This window comes from Populus euphratica, unplaced genomic scaffold, assembly GCF_000495115.2.
Source record: "Populus euphratica unplaced genomic scaffold, PopEup_1.0 scaffold6.1, whole genome shotgun sequence".
Taxonomy (NCBI): domain Eukaryota; kingdom Viridiplantae; phylum Streptophyta; class Magnoliopsida; order Malpighiales; family Salicaceae; genus Populus; species Populus euphratica.
The window spans coordinates 3,753,730-3,775,869 of record NW_011499849.1 but is presented as its reverse complement, the minus strand read 5'-3'; the positions used below and the strand labels follow the sequence as shown (position 1 = coordinate 3,775,869).

General features: G+C 35.3%; 4 protein-coding genes across 10 annotated transcripts in view; 1 reads left to right on the top strand and 3 right to left on the bottom strand.

Annotated features, from left to right (window-relative positions):
- Positions 1–21,316, bottom strand: part of LOC105120730 (ELMO domain-containing protein C-like) — a 21,890-nt gene extending 574 nt beyond the window's left edge. The window contains exons 1-9 of one of the 6 annotated variants that reach the window (XM_011019068.1): positions 21,300–21,316; positions 3,284–3,371; positions 2,565–2,674; positions 2,052–2,120; positions 1,720–1,835; positions 1,565–1,619; positions 1,029–1,149; positions 448–495; positions 81–175 (exon numbers count right to left, since the gene is read on the bottom strand). In XM_011019068.1, the coding sequence (XP_011017370.1) occupies positions 81–175; positions 448–495; positions 1,029–1,149; positions 1,565–1,619; positions 1,720–1,835; positions 2,052–2,120; positions 2,565–2,674; positions 3,284–3,371 (702 nt within the window). In that variant the 5' untranslated portion in view covers positions 21,300–21,316. Of the gene's footprint in view, positions 1–31; positions 176–447; positions 496–1,028; positions 1,150–1,564; positions 1,620–1,719; positions 1,836–2,051; positions 2,121–2,564; positions 2,675–3,283; positions 3,410–3,514; positions 4,024–20,185; positions 20,191–21,285 lie in introns of those variants that run through there. The other 5 variants (XM_011019067.1, XM_011019066.1, XM_011019071.1 and 2 more) reach the window with 5 other exon arrangements.
- On the top strand, positions 9,553–12,482 carry LOC105120731 (uncharacterized). Its single transcript, XM_011019072.1, has 5 exons — positions 9,553–10,053; positions 10,491–10,934; positions 11,317–11,409; positions 11,530–11,669; positions 11,979–12,482. Exons 1-5 carry the CDS (start codon positions 9,592–9,594, stop codon positions 12,418–12,420), a joined length of 1,581 nt encoding a protein of 526 aa, XP_011017374.1. The 5' UTR covers positions 9,553–9,591; the 3' UTR covers positions 12,421–12,482.
- Positions 14,367–16,664, bottom strand: MAGO (mago nashi family protein). 2 transcript variants are annotated; one of them, XM_011019074.1, is made up of 4 exons: positions 16,376–16,664; positions 15,636–15,812; positions 14,921–14,996; positions 14,367–14,691 (listed from the first exon to the last, which is right to left on the bottom strand). In XM_011019074.1, exons 1-3 carry the CDS (start codon positions 16,595–16,597, stop codon positions 14,937–14,939), a joined length of 459 nt encoding a protein of 152 aa, XP_011017376.1. In that variant the 5' UTR covers positions 16,598–16,664; the 3' UTR covers positions 14,367–14,691; positions 14,921–14,936. The 2 variants fall into 2 exon arrangements, with proteins under 2 accessions (XP_011017376.1, XP_011017375.1); XM_011019073.1 differs by having other exon boundaries at positions 14,367–14,996; positions 16,376–16,661.
- Positions 18,108–21,263, bottom strand: RA-5 (RAS 5). The gene is made up of 8 exons (XM_011019075.1): positions 20,982–21,263; positions 20,219–20,291; positions 19,915–19,962; positions 19,771–19,818; positions 19,522–19,593; positions 19,276–19,431; positions 19,056–19,159; positions 18,108–18,451 (listed from the first exon to the last, which is right to left on the bottom strand). Exons 1-8 carry the CDS (start codon positions 20,993–20,995, stop codon positions 18,355–18,357), a joined length of 612 nt encoding a protein of 203 aa, XP_011017377.1. The 5' UTR covers positions 20,996–21,263; the 3' UTR covers positions 18,108–18,354.
- Positions 21,317–22,140: the final 824 nt, after the last annotated feature.

Sequence of the window (22,140 nt, the reverse complement as noted above, 5' to 3'; positions counted from 1 at the left end):
CAATGGTGAATCATGCAACATGGGAGTGGTAAAGGCTTTCCCTATCTCTAAAAGGAATTTTATGCTGCAAGAAAACATACATTGAAGTCCATATAGGAGGCGCGCATGGTAAGCCATTCATGATCCATAAGCTTGAATGTTATGCAATAGAGAAGGTCAAATGCCAAGTCATTCTCTGCCAAGGCAAAGACCAAAGATTAGTTAAAAAAAACAACCAGGATAGATACTTTTGGTGTTAATATTAGTTAAATAGGAGACTCAAGAGCAGATTTTCTGGACTAGAATACTGGGGAAAAGGAAACTTCATGATTTTCTACACCAGTATACTGGAGAAAAAGGACAAAAATGCAGAAAGAGCAAGAAATGCTTCCATGCATGCCATTTCAACAATATTCCATCATAAACATTTATAAACCAAAAAATCTAACTCGGAAGCTTAATTATTACCTGCAAGAAACTTCAAGAAAGTTGCTCCCACCAGTGTTCGTGGTTTGACTGTAGAATTGAAGCACATAGTTTACATTTCCAGAAAATCAAGTTCCAATTCCAAAAATCTAGTTTCAAAGACTGCAATTTGGATGTGCCATAGATATTAATCAATTACATTGAGCTTTATACAGTTACTCCAGATATGAATTCCAATTCAAAATTGCAAATATACTTTGTTTGCATGCAGCTTGGATATAAATGAATTCTATTGAGCTTTGCATAAGTAAAACAAAAGGACAACCATAATTGACCAGAAAAGGCAAAAGAGCATTCACAAGACCCTACAAGAATCTGTAGAAACAAGTTTCAAGAAAATCATGCGCCTCATTTAAAAATCTCAAAAGAATGAGAGAAAAAACAATTTCAGAATGACATGTGAACCATATCCATGGGACATCAAACTTCAAGATATTCTTACTATTCAACAGAAACCAAAGACTAATAACCATAGAAAGGAAACTTTGGAGATCAGTACACTCCTCCAGATTAGAGTGTTACAGATTACCAAACAAAATTATATAACTTTTCCCTGAAAATACCTGCTTCAAGATCAAGCATCTGAATAAGCATAAACGTGATGTTCACACCAGCTACAGCAAATGGGTATTCCCATACTGATCTATCACCTTCCCTCTTCTGAAGAAGATCCTGAAAGGACTTCTGCATGGAGCCATGGACAGGTTTGGTTACTTTCAGAGGAAAAAAGATGATATAGATAGCAGAATTTAAATAGTTCTCGTTTTAAAATTATTACACTTCCACAAAAAAAAAAAAAAAAAATTATGACACTAACTCTTACACAGGTTTACTAATCTTACAGCTTATAAACCATTGGGTAACATGCATAAAAATGCAATAACTATTGTTAATGGCACACATGCAAGTGCACAGATTAGCTCAAATGCCATGAGATAGAGAAATTCAATAATTCTGAACCTAAATATTGTGGTGTCCATTAAACAAAAATGTAATGCAATGGTCTAGGTTTCCATGGTGTCACCTAAAAAAAATTCAAAAAAGACTGAGGAAGCCACAGAGGAAATTAAGTTGACTAAGGTTTCTAAACAATACGTACCGGAAAATTCCTAGCAAAGAACAACAAATTCTCCAATGATATAAAACCACCACCCCTAGAAAAATAAATGCGAGTATCATAAGCATAACAAGGCAATGATGGTGGGAATTGCTGAGAACAACATCATGGGATTAACAAAGGAACCGATGGTCTACCTAAAATCTGTTGATGGATCCTTTCCTTGCCAACCCATTTCCTTCCACTGCTCGGATATCAAATCATGAAGTTCTTCTTCAGGAAAAGCAGCATTCCATAAGGCCTTCAAAGCTTCCTAGAGGAAAGCAGCAATAAGACATGATAACATAATCAGAGAGCCTTCACATTTCAAAAAATTTATAGCCTGATAATATGCATGAAACACGTGAATTGAATAATTGACTCATAAAAATGACAAATCTAGCAAACAAGCAATTCATATTTTAAATTGGTTGTACTGATTCTACATCTGTCATGTTCATATCATCAATGGAACCTTCAGAATGGGTACCTGGTGATCAAGAACTGAACTATCATAGGGAACATCTATACGGCTCTGCAACCTCTGCAAGCATTCCTCCTGAATGCATCAAAGAGAAGATAATAATTTAATTGGCGAGGATAGTAAGTTACTAAAGAAAGCCAAAGATTAGTTAAAAAATGGGGGTCGGTGTCTTTGATAATTCTCATTTGGCATTGCTGGTGCAGCAGATTTTAACATTAATGACAACAGAGGATGGATATTAACGGGGTACATGTACTTTGAAAGCGACAGATGAGTACAGAAACTATTAAAAAGGAGGAAAAAATATTCAGTGTTTTGTTATAGTCCACCACAAACGGAACAAATGTTGGATTTACATTACAAATAAAACACACGTGCAAAAATCAACAAAAGAAGGCACCAGGAGATGCAGAAAATATTGTCGATGAAAACTTCTTCCTAGTAAGCTTGTTTTCCCCTTGAAAAAGAGATACAAGGAAAGAAAACTAGCTTTAGATTGATCATGCACAAAAAAAATACCTGTACAGGGGTTAAATCAAATGATGGACGAGCATCACTCTCTCTTCTTTGTGCACAAACACAAGAAAGACCACGGCCAAGCCACGCTGCTGATCCTGCCACAGCCTCAGCTGTGACACAATAAAAACTTCTACATGAAAATTTCAATTTCTACAACTTGAACAGCAAAGCATAACAATGCAATGCAGCAACATTCCAAGAACAAGAAGCAGAAAACAATCCACATGCTTTATTGCTAATCCCCAATATAAGCAGGAAAAAACATCATTCTTAACGAGCATGCTTCATGCTCAATATCCAACAATCGTTTCTTCTAAACCGCAGCAACAGAAATAAGCTTCACAAAAAATTTTAGGTCCAAATTATTGACAGCCAAACCAAGGCAAAATGTAATGTTGGTGCAAAATAAACATCCAAAAAAATTGACTTGTCGACTTCAGATTAAAGTGTATTAAAAGCAAAAGAAAAAAAAAACCATGTACAGATATCTAACTTCATGAATAATCATAAATAGACTACATATGCAGACGATTTTTTTTAAAAAAAAAACTGAATACCAGAAAACATGAATGTGACATGAAGAATTTCGTGTTACTCAGAACCTAATTAATAGTAAATAAATTGATTCAATTCAAGCCACAGATCCAATATTAAAAAAAAAAAAAAACAGTAACGACAGCACATTAACAGAGAAAGAAAAGGAATTAAAACAAGATTACCAGAAGTTGAATGGCAAGTATTATTTCCTCGCTCGAGACCTTGAGAAATCCTCCTCACAGCCACAAATGATCCTCCTCTATCATCCATCTCTCCTCTCTCTCTCTATTCACTCCAGCATTTCTCAACTGAGAAAACCAGACAAAAACCTAAACGTCACAAAATTGACAACTATATATATATATATATATATATAAAACGTAAACGGATTGAAATATGAATGAGAAAAGTACCGAACCACAGCGGAATCGGAAATGCCGGCCGGATCAGCTGACAACCGGATGGAAATGCCGCCCAAATCAGCTGTCAACAGAATCCGAGTCAGCAACAAAAGGTAACAAATTATAGAAAACGAAGAACGGAGAACAAGCGATTCTATTTGTTCGTTGAATTAGCAAAGGATGAATGAAATGTTAGAGAAATTGTTAGAGAAAAAAGAAGTCAATCTGTTTTGAATGACGGTGAAAAAGGAAAGGAAAGGAAAGCTAGGGTTTGCTTTTAGATCTGAGAGAGAGAGCGGTGAGAGTTATTCGCTGTATTCTTTTCTGTTTGAGTCTCTCTGGATTTGTGGAGGCATTTTGTTTATTTGGGGAGAGGGACAGGTGATCTTTTTAGAGAGTAACGAATTTAATGGGGATTTAATTAATACGCCAGTTAGTGATAATGTTACGTTTTTGACACTTTGATGCTCTTAATCCGCTGCTGCTGAGTTAGGGTGACGCTTGCGGGATAGAGATGAAAACATAACCATCACGCAATTGCTAACCATAAACAATCTTGAATTTAGTTTCTGCTTCAATGCCGCGGCGTCTTAATGAGTCCTTGATATTGGACGAGTGGGCGGTGGTGTGACTCTGTGTGTGGGGTAAGGGCGGGTAACGTATCGGGGAAGTCGATGTGCACGCTGATTGGTGTGGGCTTTAAACGGGAGGAAAGGGTGTCGAGCGGGAAAAAAGAGGGCTCCTAAGAAGGTTAGCTGGTTAGGATAGGATAGTTAGGTAATTTGCTTGCTTTTAATGTTTCTTCTTTCTCAAGAGTTGCCTTAGGCAAATTTGATTAATTCTCGACTTCCTATAGATTTATAAATTTTTACTTCATTTAAAATTTATAATTCTCAAACTAAATTTATAACTTAATTAATTATATTATATTATATAAAATTAAATATTATAATTATTAACTTTATTTTATATATGATAAAATCTTTATCATACTCTAAACCTTAAAAAAAATGGAAAAAGAAATTAACTACCGAGTAGCTTGATTTTTGTGCAAGTACAAGTTATTATATATATAAATTTTTTTATATTAATATGAATGTTTGGGATAGTTTACGCATCACAACTAATTTTATGAATTTTAAAATTAATAATTATATAAGTTTATAATAACTTTAAAATTTATAAGACTTGAATTAATAACTTCTAAAAATTTAAATTTTAATCAATTAAAATACACCACTCAATATTTCAAGGAAAAATGTGAAACGTTTTGATAGGGTTAGCTGTTGTACTCGTTTTGCATGTAAAATATGAATTCCATGTGAATCAACCAAGATAAACTAAGATAATGCTGGATGGGATTGTCAATTTGCTTTCTAGTTTCGAAAAGCCTTGACTTTTGAATAAATAGAAGGAGAGAAAAAAGGAGAAAGATTTGCAAAAATAGAAAGGAAGAAATTATTTGCGCGATATAAGAAAAGAAGCTGGCGGAAATGCCCTTGAGAAAAGTGAAAAAGCTCACATGAGGTGTCGCCTAACGTGGACCAAGGGCATGATGGTTGGAGTTCATTGAAGGGCGCAGGGACTACGCTAAAAACATCATTCGTACTTTGCCCACACACCACAGTGACTGATGTATACTTCCAAATTAGGGGCATGGTCCCCACGCAGGGGCCTTTCCACCAAACTGATGTATAGCTCGGTTTAGGAGCCAGATCACACGGGTTACTGTATTCATCTGAAAATATTTAAAAATAATATTTGAAATTTTAATATGATAAGTTAATAAATAATTAATGTGAATATAATAAAGAATTTAGCATGTAACCTATACCTGTTAAACCCAAGATATCCCATCTCGAAAACCGCCTCTCCCAAGCAAACGACCTTTCTTTCAGCGTGGACCGGGACTTGTTGGACTCTTCGTCCAATTAGGACTCCGAGGCACTGAAGGCAACTCTTGATAAAGAATTAAGGACAGAATAAATATAAGATTTCTTGTAATAAACAAAAAAAAAGAGTCTTCTCATGACAAAGAGAGATTATTTCTGACTTAAAAAATAAAATAAAAATCAAGATTATTAATCTAATGCTGTGCACTGTATTCATCTTCAACGTACACACTACAATAATTGTTTTCCCTCCGTGAATTATTAGAGAAAGCAACGGAACTGTTACATGCTAGTCGTTAGAGACCAACTCAGCCCACCACAAAAAGTCTCGGAACTATGGAGCCACCTCGACGCATGAGATCACTTTCAGGCCAAATCTCCGCGTGGAGATTCGAACCCAGGGCTCCCAGATGGCTGGCTGGAAGCACGAGCCAGAGGCTTTTTTCCGCACAGAGGAAAAGGGATATTGGTTCGAGGAATGAAAAACATGTGATATCATGCAGATAGCGTTGATATGATTCACAGATAAATATAGATAACCTGCAAGGTTTAAGAAAAACTTATGAATTTATATTTAAAAAATATTCCTCAGCACTTGCTCCGAAGGGGTGAACTATAAAAAATAAAACAAAAGGAGACAAATCCCATTGAACACAAAATCCCATGTGTTGGGATTGGTAGCATCAAATATTTTTAGCATGATTAAATTATAAGTGCCTGAAACGTTTCTTGTACCCTCCTGAGGTTGCTTGACGAGAGGGCAATGGTACTGTGACAATTTATTGGTACTTGAACTAGCATCTTTCCGTTGCAACTAATTCAGTTACGAAATGAAGTGTGCTCGGGGTTCAGGTTATGTTTTTCAAAAATTCTGAAACTTTTTTTTTATTTAAAATGATTTTTTTATATTTTCATATCAAAAATATTTTTAAAAAATAAAAAAATATTTTACACCATTGCCGAAATTACAAACAAGCCCCTGGCATAAATTTGTAGTCAAATGCAGACGTGGCAGTAACTTTGAGCCTGGCAAGCAACAGAATAAACTAGACTATTCCATGCCGATTCAATCCTGCGTGGACCTTCTACTTTTACCAAGACCTCTGTCGGGTCATATTTCATGAATGCGCTGCTTTTATTACATTACTTCTCGTTTATGGTAACATAATATTCCTGGACACTTTTAAAATTAAGACAGAAAAAAAATAGTAGGTCACGGTATTGTTTTTTTTTAAAAAAAAATAACACATTTCCTTAGAAGTAAATAAAAAAATAAACTAATAGTCCAGGTAGAGTTCAAATCCTCGACCCTCGGCGCCTCCAATGCACTAACAAACTCACTTACCAAACAAAGATGTTATCAAATTATTATAAATCTATATTAAGTTGTTTTCATTGTAGAATCAACCCCGTGTCATTTTATTGTTTGTTTAATAATTATATTAATTCGCACAGTAATGAAGTAATATCCTCTCTTTTATGTCTTAGACAAAATATACTCCATGGCAATACAACATTGGATTTTTATTTTTTATAATAAACATCTATCTAGCTTGTATAAAAACAAACTAGTAGAAGACAGTAAATACATGGTTACTACTAAAAATCACACAGGTTTATCGTCAGAGTTTTATATATATACTAGCACAATTTAAAAAACAATCTCCAAAATATCTCAATTCAAAATTTATTTAAAAAAATAATATAATTTAACAAATTGTATATCTCATATATTATTTGCAAGCCACAAGCCTATGACTCGTGAGTCATACATGAGGAATGTGACTCACTCAAAAAAGTTATTGGGATAGTTTTTCTTATATTTACAGCCTTTTATTATAAAAAACAACATAGTAAATGTATCACAATTAAGAAACATAAATCTCAATTTATGTCCCTAGCACAATTAAAAAAATCAATACACATCATGAAATATAACAATTCATAATTAAACATAATAAAAATTAATATAACATTATATTAAATATAAACTAAATTCATAATTTTTAAACATGAAAACATGCAATTTGACTACACTTAAAAATCATCTCAGCTCATCATGAATGAGTTTGGAGTGCCTATTAACGGGTTTGTATCACCCCCTAATTTATCCAACTTAAGAATAGGTCTGTAACGTTCATGTTCATGTAAGGATTAATATCAAAATTATGCTATCTTGTAAATATACATATAATTTATATGGATGGGTTGGACCATTCATATATAAACCTGCCTTCCTAAATTCATGTCAATATTCACTATAAACAATTTTATCTCTTATTAAGGCTGCTTGGAGTTACCCAACCTCTTGAAACTCAGAAGAATACAAATTAAGCAAATTGTTGGTCAAGGTATGTGTCATCTCATCAATATCTTCTCATCAATGTCTTCACAGATAATATAAATTAATTAATAGTCATTATTTATAATAAAAGCAACCTTCATTTAATAAAAATTATATATAAAAAATTATTGTATATCAATCAATTTTATCTTAGTTATCAAAACTTATGATACTTTACATTACATGAATGCTTAGGAAAATATAACAATACAGGTACAATGTACCAACATGTTATAGATAAATATCATCCTATATTATATTTAAATCAATCATAAATTGTCGCAATCTCTCCTAGCCTTTTAAAAATACAGGTAAACCAATTTTCTTTCCACTTATTGTTATCTTAATAATTGATATTGTCCAACTTATCATAACCTTTTAAAATTATAGATAAATCAATTTTTTTTTGCTTATTATTATTTTAATAACTGATATTATTCAACTCATCATTGGTATTAATATAATACGTGATATGCTAATACAAACTATTTTTTATTTTTTTTTCAACCCCTCATTCATCGTATAACAATAAGCTAACATGCCTACAATTTAAAGCTCAATCGTTACATGTCTATTAGCTATATCCATTTATGTGCTTAAAAATTTTAAATTTTTAAAAACCATGATTCAACTATATTTTCAAATACTGTCTACATCTTTTGCGGTTGAGATTTAAATAAACCATTCAATTTGAAGCAGTGCACATATGATTATGCATGTGAAATGGCATGCAGAGGCCTAAATCTAATACGGGAGGCCCAACGTTAGCATACCATGCACATATGTAATTCCCAATGTCTAGATAACCATTCCCTTTGCGACATCAAAAGGCGTTTTGTGCATAAATCGAGCCTAAGGCTCTGAAAGTCATGTATAAAAACACACCAAAGCCTCTTTACATGCATTCTTCACCTTTTTCTTCTTATAATTAAGTCAGGCAGATTCTAGAGGGGGGCGGGCGCTGCGGGCGGGGGGGTACAGTGGAGCTTAAGAATAGTTTGTAGGAGGGATCCCATTCCATCTCAAGAGAGAAGAATAACATCCTTCCTTTTTTGTTTCTCTTAATTAAGGGATAGTTTGATATCATTTTTATTTTTTATTTTTCAAAATCAAATCTGAAAAATGAAATAAAAAACTTTTTTTTTTGTTTAGGTTTCAAACATGTATACTCACACGCATGTATAAGAAACTCATAATGATTATTAATATTTTAAAAAAATTCAAAATCCTTTTGTTTATGCTTGGGAAAAACCTAAAAACATAGAGGGGACAAAAAGAGATCCTCTAATTTATAAATCAATTCCTTTCAAAATTAATAATTAAAATAATATTATAAAAATACCCATCAAAATCCACAATCTTGTTCATTGCTAGCTAGCACCGAGAGTTCATCTGCACGTTTTTCCTTTTAACTCCACAATGGAGATTTAATAAGATTTATTACTAATAGATAGATTAATTCGAGCGCCGATATTTAATAGATAATTACGAGAAAAATAAATATAAGGATCTTCACAGTAAAAAGAAATATTTTTGTAATAAAAGGAAATGATTTATGAATTGGGAAAACATTAGTAAAAATTATTATTTCAATTAATTTCCACATATATTTCAAATAATATAATTACATTTAATTATAAAATTTAGTATTTTATTCTAAATATAAAAAATTATTAAAATTCAACTCTACATATGATTTAGTTAAAAACAGGCTTTGAGTTCCTACTTGCTGGGCTAAGGGGTTAGTATTTGGGGCCTGGTTCATCTTTCCCCACCATATATTCTTCTCTATGACGAGCTAGTTACCCGCTAGTTTGGGCTCACTCCATATCCTGGAGGACACAAAAATTGAAATGGTAACCCATCTATATCCCCTTCAAAGTTCCAAGTCGAACACTACCGTGTCAATCAACTCTATCCTCTTCCTCTTCTGTCTGAGAATGCAATCACCATGTCTTCACCTCTGCAAGGTTTTCACATCCAAGCCCCACTTAGGGTTCTACTACCACACACTCAAAACCACACAAAACCCCTCCGGTTTTCCCAAACCCAAAAAACTCAACATGATAACACAGTCCCACAACAAACCTCAGCAACACCAGAGTAAAGCAAGGGTGAAAGCAAGGGGCAGGAAGGAAAATGTATGGAGCATTGACAATGACATGGAAAAAACCACATCTGATAAGGAAAAGGAGAGAGGGAAACAAAAGAGGAGGAAAGGAAGGAGAGTTGTCAGGGGGAAGAGGAATAAAGCTGGAGAAATTATGGTGTCTGGCACCATGTTAATGGAGGTTGAAACTGTTCTTCAAACGCAGGTAGTTATAAAATATTATTGCTTTCTTTTGGTTTTGTGTTTTTTGTTAAGTGGATCGTTCTTGTAATTGAATTTGGAATGGAAATGCTTGAATTTGGGGATATTTTGTTACGTGGCTTGGATTCTCTTTTCTGCCATTTTAGATGCACATGTAATTAGGCTTCAGAGTTTTAGACTTCGATACTGCTTCTTCTTCTTCTTCTTCTTTCACTTTCTCAGTATGTTTTGTGATGCGATTGCTTTGGTATTTGAATTTGCAATAAGTGGTAAATAGAATTGCTTGAATTTTGGGAATTGTTATTTGTCTTAAAGGATGTTTTCTTTCATTTTAGTTGCACGTAGAATACAGGTTTCAAAGTTTCAAACTTTGATTGCTAAATTATTTTTTGGTGTTTTGGAGTTTAAAGTGATGAGAAGTCGTGCTTTTTTCCCTTTCAGGAACCTGTGATAAGACCAGTATGGAATACATTTACCAGTAGTGTCAGTGGGATATGGAAGGGGGTGGGGGCTGTATTTTCACCGATTACTGCTGAAATGGAGCCCATTGAAGTTGGAAGCAAGAATGAAAACCTATATGATTGCTACACTCTTGCGCGCATTGAAGCAGTGCCGTCTCCATCTGGAGAACAGAGATCTCAAATTCAAAGAAAGATTAATTGGGTGACTTTAAATCCTTATGGTGAAGTGCCACAGTATATAGGAGGCAACAACAGAAGTAAAGATGATCATAAAGAAGGGGATGCATCTTTACCTGCTGAAAAAATGGCTGTGCCGCCTATCAGGAATCATGTTCTGCCTGGTTTTGAATCTTTTAACTTTGAAACTAGTGATTTAATGGAAGAAGATGTTATGGGTAATGAACCAGGGCTAGTTTTCTTTGAGGTATGATCAACCCCAGCTGCAATTAGTTATTGATATAAAACTGGATGGAAGTTATGTCTGTGCTAGCATGTGATGCACAAGCTACTTTTTGAGGATTGAAAGCAGTGACACATGTTTTTATACTAGGGTTTTCGATGCTATGGTGCTTTGTTTGCTTTATGTTAACATTCAGTGTACCCGAGTAATTGCTGTCACTTTCATCAGAGCTATTAGAATAGTTGTTTCAAGGAGTCTCATAATTGTAGTTTCAATCAATTGTTTAACTGGAAACTGCTTATATATCTATGTGTGCGTCTGTGCACACATGCATTTGTACATCCTTTCCTCTGCATAGCTGATCAGTAAGGTCAATGATATAATGGTCTACACGATGAATTTTCAGGACGGATCATATTCCAGGGGACCAGTTGATATTCCAGTTGGTGAAGTTGATGATTCGAACTATTACCTTTCTCCAACTTTTAAATTTGAACAAGTAAGTTTAGCATGATTTGGTAGTGCCATGGAGCATTTTAATGATACATGAGCTTTTCGATTTCTTATTTTACAGTGAGAAAAACAGTGCTTCTGTTTGTTGATGTTTTTTTGTGCTTAGTGTTTGGTTAAAGGTTGTCACAAAAGACTTCGTATTGTTCATACCATAGAATTCAACAATGGGGGTTCAGATATACAAATCATGAGAGTTGCTGTTTACGAGGAAGAGTGGGTCAGTCCTGCAAATCTTCGTGCAGAAAGGTATTTACAATTCAGTATTATATGGTACTGCAGCTTTGAATGATGAATGTCCATAATTTGTACCATTTAAGTTTCAAAGGTAATTTTTAAGATATACAGTTCTTGGATGTTGGATCAAGTGGTGAACAAATAAGTTAATATAGGTCAGTGCAAGTCTTAGTTCAACCTTATTGAGCAGGGTACAGAAACCCCTCTTTTGTTTTTGTGCATTCATTTGCTCTGTTCTTAGGAATGGAGCTATAAGCATGAACAGTTTATATATCTCCTTTTGCAGTGAAACTAATTTTATGCTTTAACAACTTAAAACAGTGATCTGAAGTTTGATGTGAAGCCATTTTCTCAGCGAAAGCGAACCCAGCCATCAGAGCTCACAGGGCCCTGGAAAGTATTTGAGATGAGCGCTACTCCAATATTTGGGGATGAGATAGCTATAGAGGAAAGCAACGGTACCCCATATGTCTATCTTTGTACAGAGACCTTGAAAAAGAGAAGCCTGCCTGATAATCCAGTTTACTTTGGAGAGGAAGAGATAATGGATATGCAGGATGTAACTGTCCTTTGGCTGCCTGGAGGGGTAACTGGTTATGTCGATGTCAGCAAAGATGGCATCCTTTGCATTGGAGTTGGGTGGTATTCAGATGAGGGAATCAATCTTGTTATGGAAAGGGATTATGGGTTAAATGGGAAATTAAGGGAGGTCAGGTGGAAATCTGAGGTAAAGCGAAGGTGGCCTGATTCACTCCCTGTATAAATTCTCTCTTGATGACTGATATTTCAATATAAAATATCATGTTTGTATCTTTTTTAGATCAATAAGCCCTGGCATACAACGCCCTGGCACTCTCGAGAGCCCGAGGGTTTTATATTTGGAGCCAAATACAGTTTGTTAGGGTTAGAAAACCAGAGATGGGATTGATTGTAAAAGGACAAATCGAGTTCAGTCCAGTCTAAGAGTTCAATGATTCCGAGATTCATGTCATTGAAGCTTGAATGTGCGTTCTTCCAAATCTAGTGGCCTTGGCATAGCGGAGGTGGGTTTTTTTATGTATCTACTCCATATTCATTAATCATGAACCGTTTGAACAGAAAAACAGAAAGAAAGAAAGAGACCTCAGTTGCCCAATGCACAATGTTTGATTACATTGGTACTCTTGGTTCAGTGAAAGAGACCTCATCTTTCACTGATTTATAAGCACAAAAGCAACAACATGCAATGTTTTATTTTTTTTCTTTTTCCACCTCTATTTCCAAAACTTTCAAGGCAATTCTCTCGTCATTAATAGTTACCAAAGAAAAACATGGCAGCTAGTTTCTCCAATCTGCTATGGAGGAGATGTTGAATGGGGGGGTTTCACTTGCATGGGGATTTAAGGGAAAGCTGGAAAAGCTGAAGGAGGTCTTGACCATTATAAAAGCTGTTCTACATGACGCTGAGCGAAGACCAGAGGCAGAAGAATCTGTGAGGCATTGGTTGGAAAAGCCTAAAATGCAGCTCACTGTGCTGAAGATGTATTAGACGAGTTTGCTTGAGATTCCTAGGCCGAAGTTAGATATTCAAAAAAATCTCAAGGGGAAGGTGCGCAACTTCTTTGTCTCTCCAACCCTTTCTTATCTCCGATAAGTATGGCTCTAAAAACAAGTTCTTAGATGAACTTTGAAAGGATGCAACCGAGTTTGGAGTGATTATATAACTGTCGATAAAATTCCTCAGTAAAACCCCAACCTGAAGACGGACTGAAGCTCAGAGGTAAGGGAATATGACGTCTCTAATATCATTATCTTGCTGACTGCCGCTTTCAATAGTCAAGTTCCCTTTGTCGTTCCACTTGCAGGCATGGTGGTTTAGAAAGAATGTTGGAAACTCTTCGATAAAACATGGGTGGGGATAAACAACGCATGCACTACTTGAGCACCTTGAAAAAAGTGTTGAAAAATTTTCTTCTCGTACTCAATGATGTGGGGTGAAACTAATTTTACGCCTTCTTCAATGTTAGCAGTGATCCAGGGTTCAACTAGGGTTTTGATTGAAGCCATTTGCAGTAAAAATGCACCCACCGTCAGAGCTCGCGGCGTCTACGACTGCGTTTGAGGCAAGTCGCGAGTGCTACCACCATAATGGTTCACAAAGATGGCATCCGTTGCGTAGGAGGACGGCACTAGAGCGAAGGAATCAACCATGTCATGGAAAGAAATTATGGGGTCGATGGAGAAGCTGGCCTTATCCACTCCCTACAAAAAGATTTATTTGTACCTTGGATCTTAGTTAGATTGACAAAGCTATATAATACAATGCTGTAATGGTGGAGAGAATACCAACGTGTTTAATATTAGAGTCGAAGTAAAAAAAGTGAAGGAATCGAAGTTTTGACTGGAAAGCGACAAGCTCAGCACAATCTCTCTTTTCTTTTCTTTTCTTTTTTGTTTCGGTCAAAAATCATGTCCTGGAAGCTTGAACTTCATTCATCCAAATATAATGCTCCTGCATTTCATGCTCTCTATAGCATCAAACTTTCTAACAGCCACCGATGATCTCTGTTTAGTTTCAGCAGTGCTCTAAAGCAGACATTACAGTCAAAATGTTTCTAGCCGTGATCATACCTGGTGACTTCTATTTCCGGGTGGTCAACAAAAGTATTGCAGCAATCTGATGTTTTATTCAAGGGCCCAGCTCATTCCGTCATGGTTCCTTGGAACGAATTAAGCCAAGTCACCAGCTTCATTAAATAGTCAGTACTGAACATTTGGAACACAGCTGAAAGTTCTTTAGATTAATATCTAGTAGTTAACATATCCAAAGATTTCAGACACCGCTGGAAAGGCGTCCAGGACACATTAAATTTTCATAACACTACCATTCCAGTCCATGAAATATTCATCAATCCAAGCATTGATAAAACCTTGGACAGCTTCTGATAAAACTAAAAGGAAAAAAAAAAGAAAAAAAGAGCAAATGACAAACCCTACTGCAACGTATACAATTCAAACATCCGCAAAAACAGCCCCTTGAAGCATGCAATGAATGGTTAAGACAATGGTTGTTATATGGGCTTGATTTTGAAGTGGAGAGATTTTCATAACACTACCATTCCAGTCCATGAAATATTCATCAATCCAAGCATTGATAAAACCTTGGACAGCTTCTGATAAAACTAAAAGGAAAAAAAAAAAAAAAAGAGCAAATGACAAACCCTACTGCAACGTATACAATTCAAGCATCCGCAAAAACAGCCCCTTGAAGCATGCAATGAATGGTTAAGACGATGGTTGTTATATGGGCTTGATTTTGAAGTGGAGAGAGATGAGCGAGAAAACAAAGCACTTCAAGTCCTGAAACCACATAAACACAAATAAGTCCCAGAAAAAATTAAAATTGACTAGCAATGGAACACTAATGCCAATATTAACAAGTACATATAAACATAAAAAGGTGTTTTGAATTTTGAACAAGAGAAGATTGCTTTGGCATTAACATCATGTAGTGTTCAAATGAACCCCATCCACCTTCCCCAAAAAATTAAAAGTTAGAGAAAGTATTTTTTCTCAAGAAAGGTTTAATGGATAATCATACAAGTCATTCTATCCCACAATACCATAAGCACATAAACTCAGGTTTTCATTTTTTAAAAAAAAAAACAAAGGTTGTTTGAATTCATTATGACATACATTGCACATGATAAACATGTATAGTTTTGCTTCAGGGATGCAATATTACCTACTTTCTCAGTATTGCCCCCATTTATCAACCACATATCAGCATGTTAACAAGGACAACTTGCAATTCAAGACCGAGTGCATTCAAAAGTAACACAAAATCAGAATTCTTTCACAGAGAATGCAATGTACAAAGACAGTATTTATGCACAAAAACAAGCTCTAACTTCTACATTTAAAGAGATATTCATGTTCATGAACAAGATAACCGTAAAAGAAAGCATGCATGAAAAACAATCAATGAGTTGCAATCACCTGGACAAGATAATAGAAAATGCGAAGCCCTTCAGGATCCTGGCTACTGTGAACATCAACAAGTGATCCAATCTTTGATGTAGTAAAAGAAATATGCTCATTCCCCATCACAATCTCCAGCTCCTGTTTCCCAACCCGGTCTGGCTCTGGCCAGTTGTTGTCATCTTCCTTCATAATCTAAAGAAACCAATGATTTCAAATATATGAAAAAGACCAAACAACAATAAAAGCTACACAGAGCAACTACCAAAATCCAGAACAAAAATACCCCATTCCCAAACCAAAAAAACGAATCAGAATTCAGAAAGTAATTTTCTTGCTTACATGAAAAGAAAGCAGAAAAGAGAACAGATTTTTATCATGACCGAAGGCGTAGCTTATTTAATTACAAATCAAGCAAACCAAAACCCTAAGCTCCATCAGAATTTGCTTGCAACTTCGAAACAGCTCCGAAGAGTTGAAAAAAATTATTTGGATTACAAATCTACGAAAAGGGTGTTGCATTTTTACAATAATTTTTACACCATTATAGAACTAATCACATCTTCAACAGCATCCAATTCAATCACATACAGGTACATAATTTGCATTCGGAAAAATAAATACATCTAACGAACAAATTACAAAAATGGCATGGTTGTCATTTTCTTTTAAGTAATGAGACCGAAAAAATAAACTAAACACTAGGCGAAACAAGAGATAGCATCCATATATAAAAAAAGAGGGAGGAAGACGAGTACTTCGCTCTCGGAGATGATGCGGCGGCACTCTTTCAGGACGGCGGGGGTAAGGAAGACTTCTTTGCGAATCATGGTATCGTTTTTGTAGTTAGAGTTGTTGGCGTACCGGAGCTTGCCATCTGGGCGGAACTCGAACTCCAGGAATTCGTGACCGAATTTACCTCTGTGACCTACGTAGTAACGAAGGTAGAACTCTCCGTTATCTCCCTCCGTCGCTGCCATGGCTTTTTTCCTTCCTTTTATCTTTCTCTTTTCTTTCGCTTACAATTATTTGTAAGGAAAAAGGATTAAAAATCGGAACAAAGGGCTGCAGGGTTTTCTTTCGGCGATGGGTCACGGGAACCGACTCTTATAGCCCAAAGCTTTCTGGCTATAATGGGTTCAGCCCAAGTCTCTTGCTTATTGGGCATGGCATCATCTGGCCTTGATGAGAAGAACTGAAATGCTGGTTGTGTTTTATCCCCTGGAAATTTTTTTTCTTTTCATTTCATTACAAGGTTTACCTTCTTCTTTCTTGGATGGTGTATATATATATATTAAGACTTGAGATAAAGGTGCGGTAGGCGACAATTGGATGGAGTCGATGGTATATATATATATATTTTTACTTGAGAAAATAGTTGTTGTATTTTGATTTTTGAGCTTTGATGTAGCCCATGTTGGTGCAGGGTATGGTCCGAGGGTAATTTGCTTTGTATTTTTATGCGGGATATGCCGCACGTTTCTCACACCTGGTATGCGAATATGCAGCTTGGGATTCGTCTAAAAATAAAGGGTTATGCAGCGATCACAGGCCCTAGCATGACGAGCTTTGGTGGGGTTGGTGGACGAAGTCTTGATTTAAGTAGCTTATGCTAAGATTCCCCCCCCCCCCCTCTCAATTAGGTTTAAGTTGAAGTTGTATAAGAAAATCGTTCTAGTATTGGCTAATAATATCTTTGGGGCCTTAGTAGTGGCCTCTTAGCAACAGGTTCAATTCCTAAATCGACAGAAATTGAAGCTTACTGACTGACCAAGTTAGCTCCTCAGACGATTCAATTATTAATCCATGCTATGACGGACATCGAGTTCAGTTACCCTTCCCTCCCAATCCTTAACAATTAACCACTGTATCAGCGTGTCGAAAACAATGTCGGCATAAAACCGAAACTCCCCATCCTAGCTTATCTTTACCGAGCCCAAGGACCATATCTTCAGCTTTCACATCATTTACCCCTTTGTTCATTTTAACTTTGGGGACTAGGTTGGCATCGAGCTGTACCCAAATCGCCAAACATCAGGCAGCTTCTGAGCAGGCACCTGGCTCATGCCAGTAAGTAGCTACCCCTCTATTTGAAGTAAGCTCCATAACAACACGAGGAAGATAGTACCACTCTGCCAGATATATCCAAGGATGATCCAGTTTCCCTTTTACTGAGGGAGAAAATCACCTCACATAGTATTTTCATTTTGAACCTATGTGCAATTTATACCAGAGTTCCCAATCTTGTATACAAGTTCTGCTTCGTCCTACAGATTCCCCTCTACTTTATCCCTCCTCCATCCTCATTTCTGACTCGGTTGTTTGGAAATAAAATTGGACAACGGCCATTTGAATAACCTCCATCCATCCCAATAGTTGAACTAGCCCATTTCATGGCCAGAAACACTCATTTATTCATGTGCTTGAATCCACACTTGAATAGACAGCAAAATTAACCACAGAACTGAAAACATACAGTAAAGACACGGGTTTTAAAAGAATAGGTCACATGAGGAACGATGTTGAATACTATTACTACTTTGTACAAGCCCAAATGTGTTTAAATAACCGACCTTGAAACAGTTTACAGAAACTTAAAAGGAGGGAAATTAATAACATTGTTCGGCTTCAAATCAGGTTTTAAGTGCATGAGAATAAAGAAGAAGAAAAGGTCTCTTACAGGTACTGGTTGAGCCAATGGACAAGGCACAGAAAACTTATCAATACTTCTACTGGCTCAAGACGAGCAGCAGCCTCCCTTTTGATCAACAGGCTGTCCTCTGAGCTGCACGGTTGAAGGTTTTGCATTGTTCATGGCCGGTTGGCTCGCCATTCTGGATTGATAGGAAACGTAAAGTATGAGGTGTGTTACATAAAGATGCAAGCAAGTGCAGACATAGGCAAGCAAAGACAAAATTAAGAAATTTACTACATTCTAGAACATCTTCGCACTGATTTCAGATATGACAACTTGCTTAATCTAACTTAAACTGAAGCACCAATGAACAATAGAAGAAACACACCCAATACAGCAAATATCTATCAACCAGAAAATCTAATTTACTGCTCATTTTTTCTGGCATTTTGGATCAAACTGAACGTATTTAGAGTTCATTTAAATACAATGTTGCATTTAATCTCCATTTAATCACCTAGCTAGGGTTTGATTTAAAAAGGTTCACCAAACCAAATCACAGTTCACATTTGCAAATAAGCCATTTACCGACTTGTCCAATAAGCTAGCAAATCTGACCATTGCAATTACTTCAGCTTGTCCAACATTTTCCACCAAAAGACTTCTTTAATCTATGAGTTAAATGCAAGAAAAACTAGAAAGGCAAATAAGAACTTCTACGTCTAGACTCGTCTGACATGACTTCTTTTCTTTTTGGAGAGAAGAGGGGTTTAATGTCAACACAAAAAATAACAGAACAGCACCTATCCTTGATTGCAGCAGCCATGGCCATGAAAGCTTGTTCCACATTAGTGGCATCTTTTGCACTAGTTTCCATGAAAGGTATGCCAATCTCATCAGCAAAAGCCTGAAAATGATAAAGAAAATGGAGTTTAGTTCAATAACTAAATTTTGATCAGCACAAATATACACGTCAATACCCAGCTGATAACAGTTTGTTACATAGAGATAAAATAGATCTACCTTTGCTGTCTCGTATGACACTACTTTATTTGCAGTGAGATCAGACTTGTTTCCAACCAGAAGTTTGTTCACATTATCACTAGCATACCGATCAATTTCATTGAGCCACTGCTTGACATTGTTGAAGCTCTCTTGGTCTGTCACATCATAAACAACCTACAACAGCACCATGAAGAGATAAGTTAAAAAGATAAATACTAGGTGAAATCAAAGTACAGAGAGAAATAGATGAGAAAGATCACCCACTATGATACCATGTGCCCCGCGGTAGTAGCTGCTGGTAATTGTTCTAAATCTTTCTTGCCCAGCAGTGTCCCACTAAATGTCAAACAAAATGCAATCAAACTATTAAATAAGTCGCTGAGAAACTATGACAAGGTCACACCAAGTGCTAAAAAATCAAAAAAGTCCAAGGCTCCATCAGCAATATATATTGTGATAAATAAAGAATATGGCAGTCTCAAAAATGGATGTCCACAAAAACAAAGCACATACGATTTGGAGTTTTATGGTTTTCCCATCTTGCTCCACAGTACGTATTTTCTTGCAAGGAAGAAAAAATGAAATCAATGATACGGTACAAAAGTCATCACTTTGTCAGTGAGAATCATTATGGAGTGCATTGTACTGTTAACTTACAAAGTCGACCCCAATGGTGCTTATATAACTCTCAATATATGAATCATCCTGCATAATAGAAATTATAGATTTCTCAAATGTAAGAGATGCAACCACAAAGAACAACTAAACAAAAATCAAGTGCATGTGTCCGCAGAGAATAAAACAATGCAAGGGCATATTATTTCCTCCATGGTGGTAACATTTCAATTTCTTATGATCAGTGCGTAAACTTTTTGTCCAATAAAAATCACAGAAATAAGCACTAATAAACCAAATAAACACACGATACAAATATTCACTATGAAAACAGTTTTAGACCTACAGAAAATCTTAGAAGAAGACAGGATTTGCCAACACCAGAATCACCAATGAGAAGGAGCTTGAACAAATAATCACTGCAAAAGAACAGAAGAAAAATTAGAGCTCCATCAAAATGTAGGTTGCAAAGGTGAAATAGCCCAGGAACCAGGAGCCCCCAACAAGAACCATCACCACTGTTGCTAACGACAATTACAGACTAAGTCAATGAAAAACGTCAAAAATAAATAATAAATTCAATGTCGTTTCTTCCATCCCATGTTGACATATTAAGATCGAAAAATCCATCTACAACAATCATGCAAAATTCTAAATATATTTATAAGAAGAGCCCTTCCTCCTTTCCAGTCACACAACGTTGGCCATAAGTATGCAATCTTGCACGCATCTAAAACATACAAACTACAGAATTTCCATCCTGAATGCTTTCGCGCCTTTCCCTGTAGCCCAAAACCTTCACCATAGCTCAAATTTATGATTGGAAAACACATGCAAATCAATCAAGCTACACACAATGTATCGAGCCTATATTCAATTATGTCCAATTAATTAATCTTTATCGGGCCGATTAGTTGATCATAACACACAAAATTTCATTAAAATCCATGGATCTACAGCGAGAGCTAGTGATTCTAGGGTTTGGAAACCGAATTTCAGCATCCAATCCATAAACAGATAATGAGATTACATAAAAACCCTAAACAGTCCATAATAAAAACCCTAACAAGTGTTTGATGTAATTGATTATTGTTAGAAAAGTAACTTACTACTCTGGATTCATTGTCAGGTCGTGCTTTATTGTTTATAGAAGGAGAGGCTTCCAGATTCCGATGATTCCCCGTCGAGGTAATCGCTATTCACAGTTGAGATGTCTCTTGACCGGTTTTTTCGTCGGTGACTGTTAGCACGAGAAGAAAACAAAAGGAGAGCGGTACGGTAGAATTAGAAAGAGGAAGCAAAAACAAATATAAATAGCATTAGACAGAAGGCCTGGATTGGCCTTGAGCTTTAATGTTTTTCAAATTAGTGGGCCAAATATCAAAACTTGATTGGATTTTAAACAAGCCTCTCTCTCTCTCTCTCTCTCTCTCTCTCTCTATATATATATATATATATATATATGATGTTGATGTTAACAACAACGACCAAGATATGCGGACCTTTCGGGACCGTATAATCCTTTGGACACAAGCGAACCGCTCCCTATTGGGGAGTGTTTGTTACAGTGATGTTGTCGTTTTTTTCAAAAAAATATTTTCTTTATTTTAAGTTATTTTTTTAGATATTTTTAAATTATTATAATATATTAATATTAAAAATAAATTTTAAAAAATAAAAAAATATTACTTTAATATATTTTCAAATTAAAAAATATTTTAAAAAATAATTATTATTGTAATATCAAACATTACCAAAATAAATCTTTGCAAAATGAATATAACCTGATTATGTAATTGATCTTGTGTAGTTAAAAATTTCATGGTTATCAAGGAGTAAATAATAATATCTAATAATTACTTGTCAGATTTATTTTTAAAAAAGATACAATAATAATAATAAAAGGATAGAGAAAATAAATATAATAATCCATCAGGAATAATAATAAAAAATTCCCTTAGAATTGATATAAACTCCTAACTTATAAGCCCATAAATCAACGATGGAAAGGAAATGTTTAATTGAAAATTAATAAATTATAAAAAAAATTATTGTGATTTAGGATGATGATCCCATAATATTCAATTAAATATGGATAATAAGTTAATATGTGAAAAACTTCTTTAATATTATCATTTTTCTCTTGTACTTGTATTTATTTTTTATTGAAAATGGATTTAGAGAGCAACTAATGCAATATCATTAGCTACCAATGATACCAAAAAATTTGACAATATAGTATAGATATCTCTTTTATAAAAATAATTA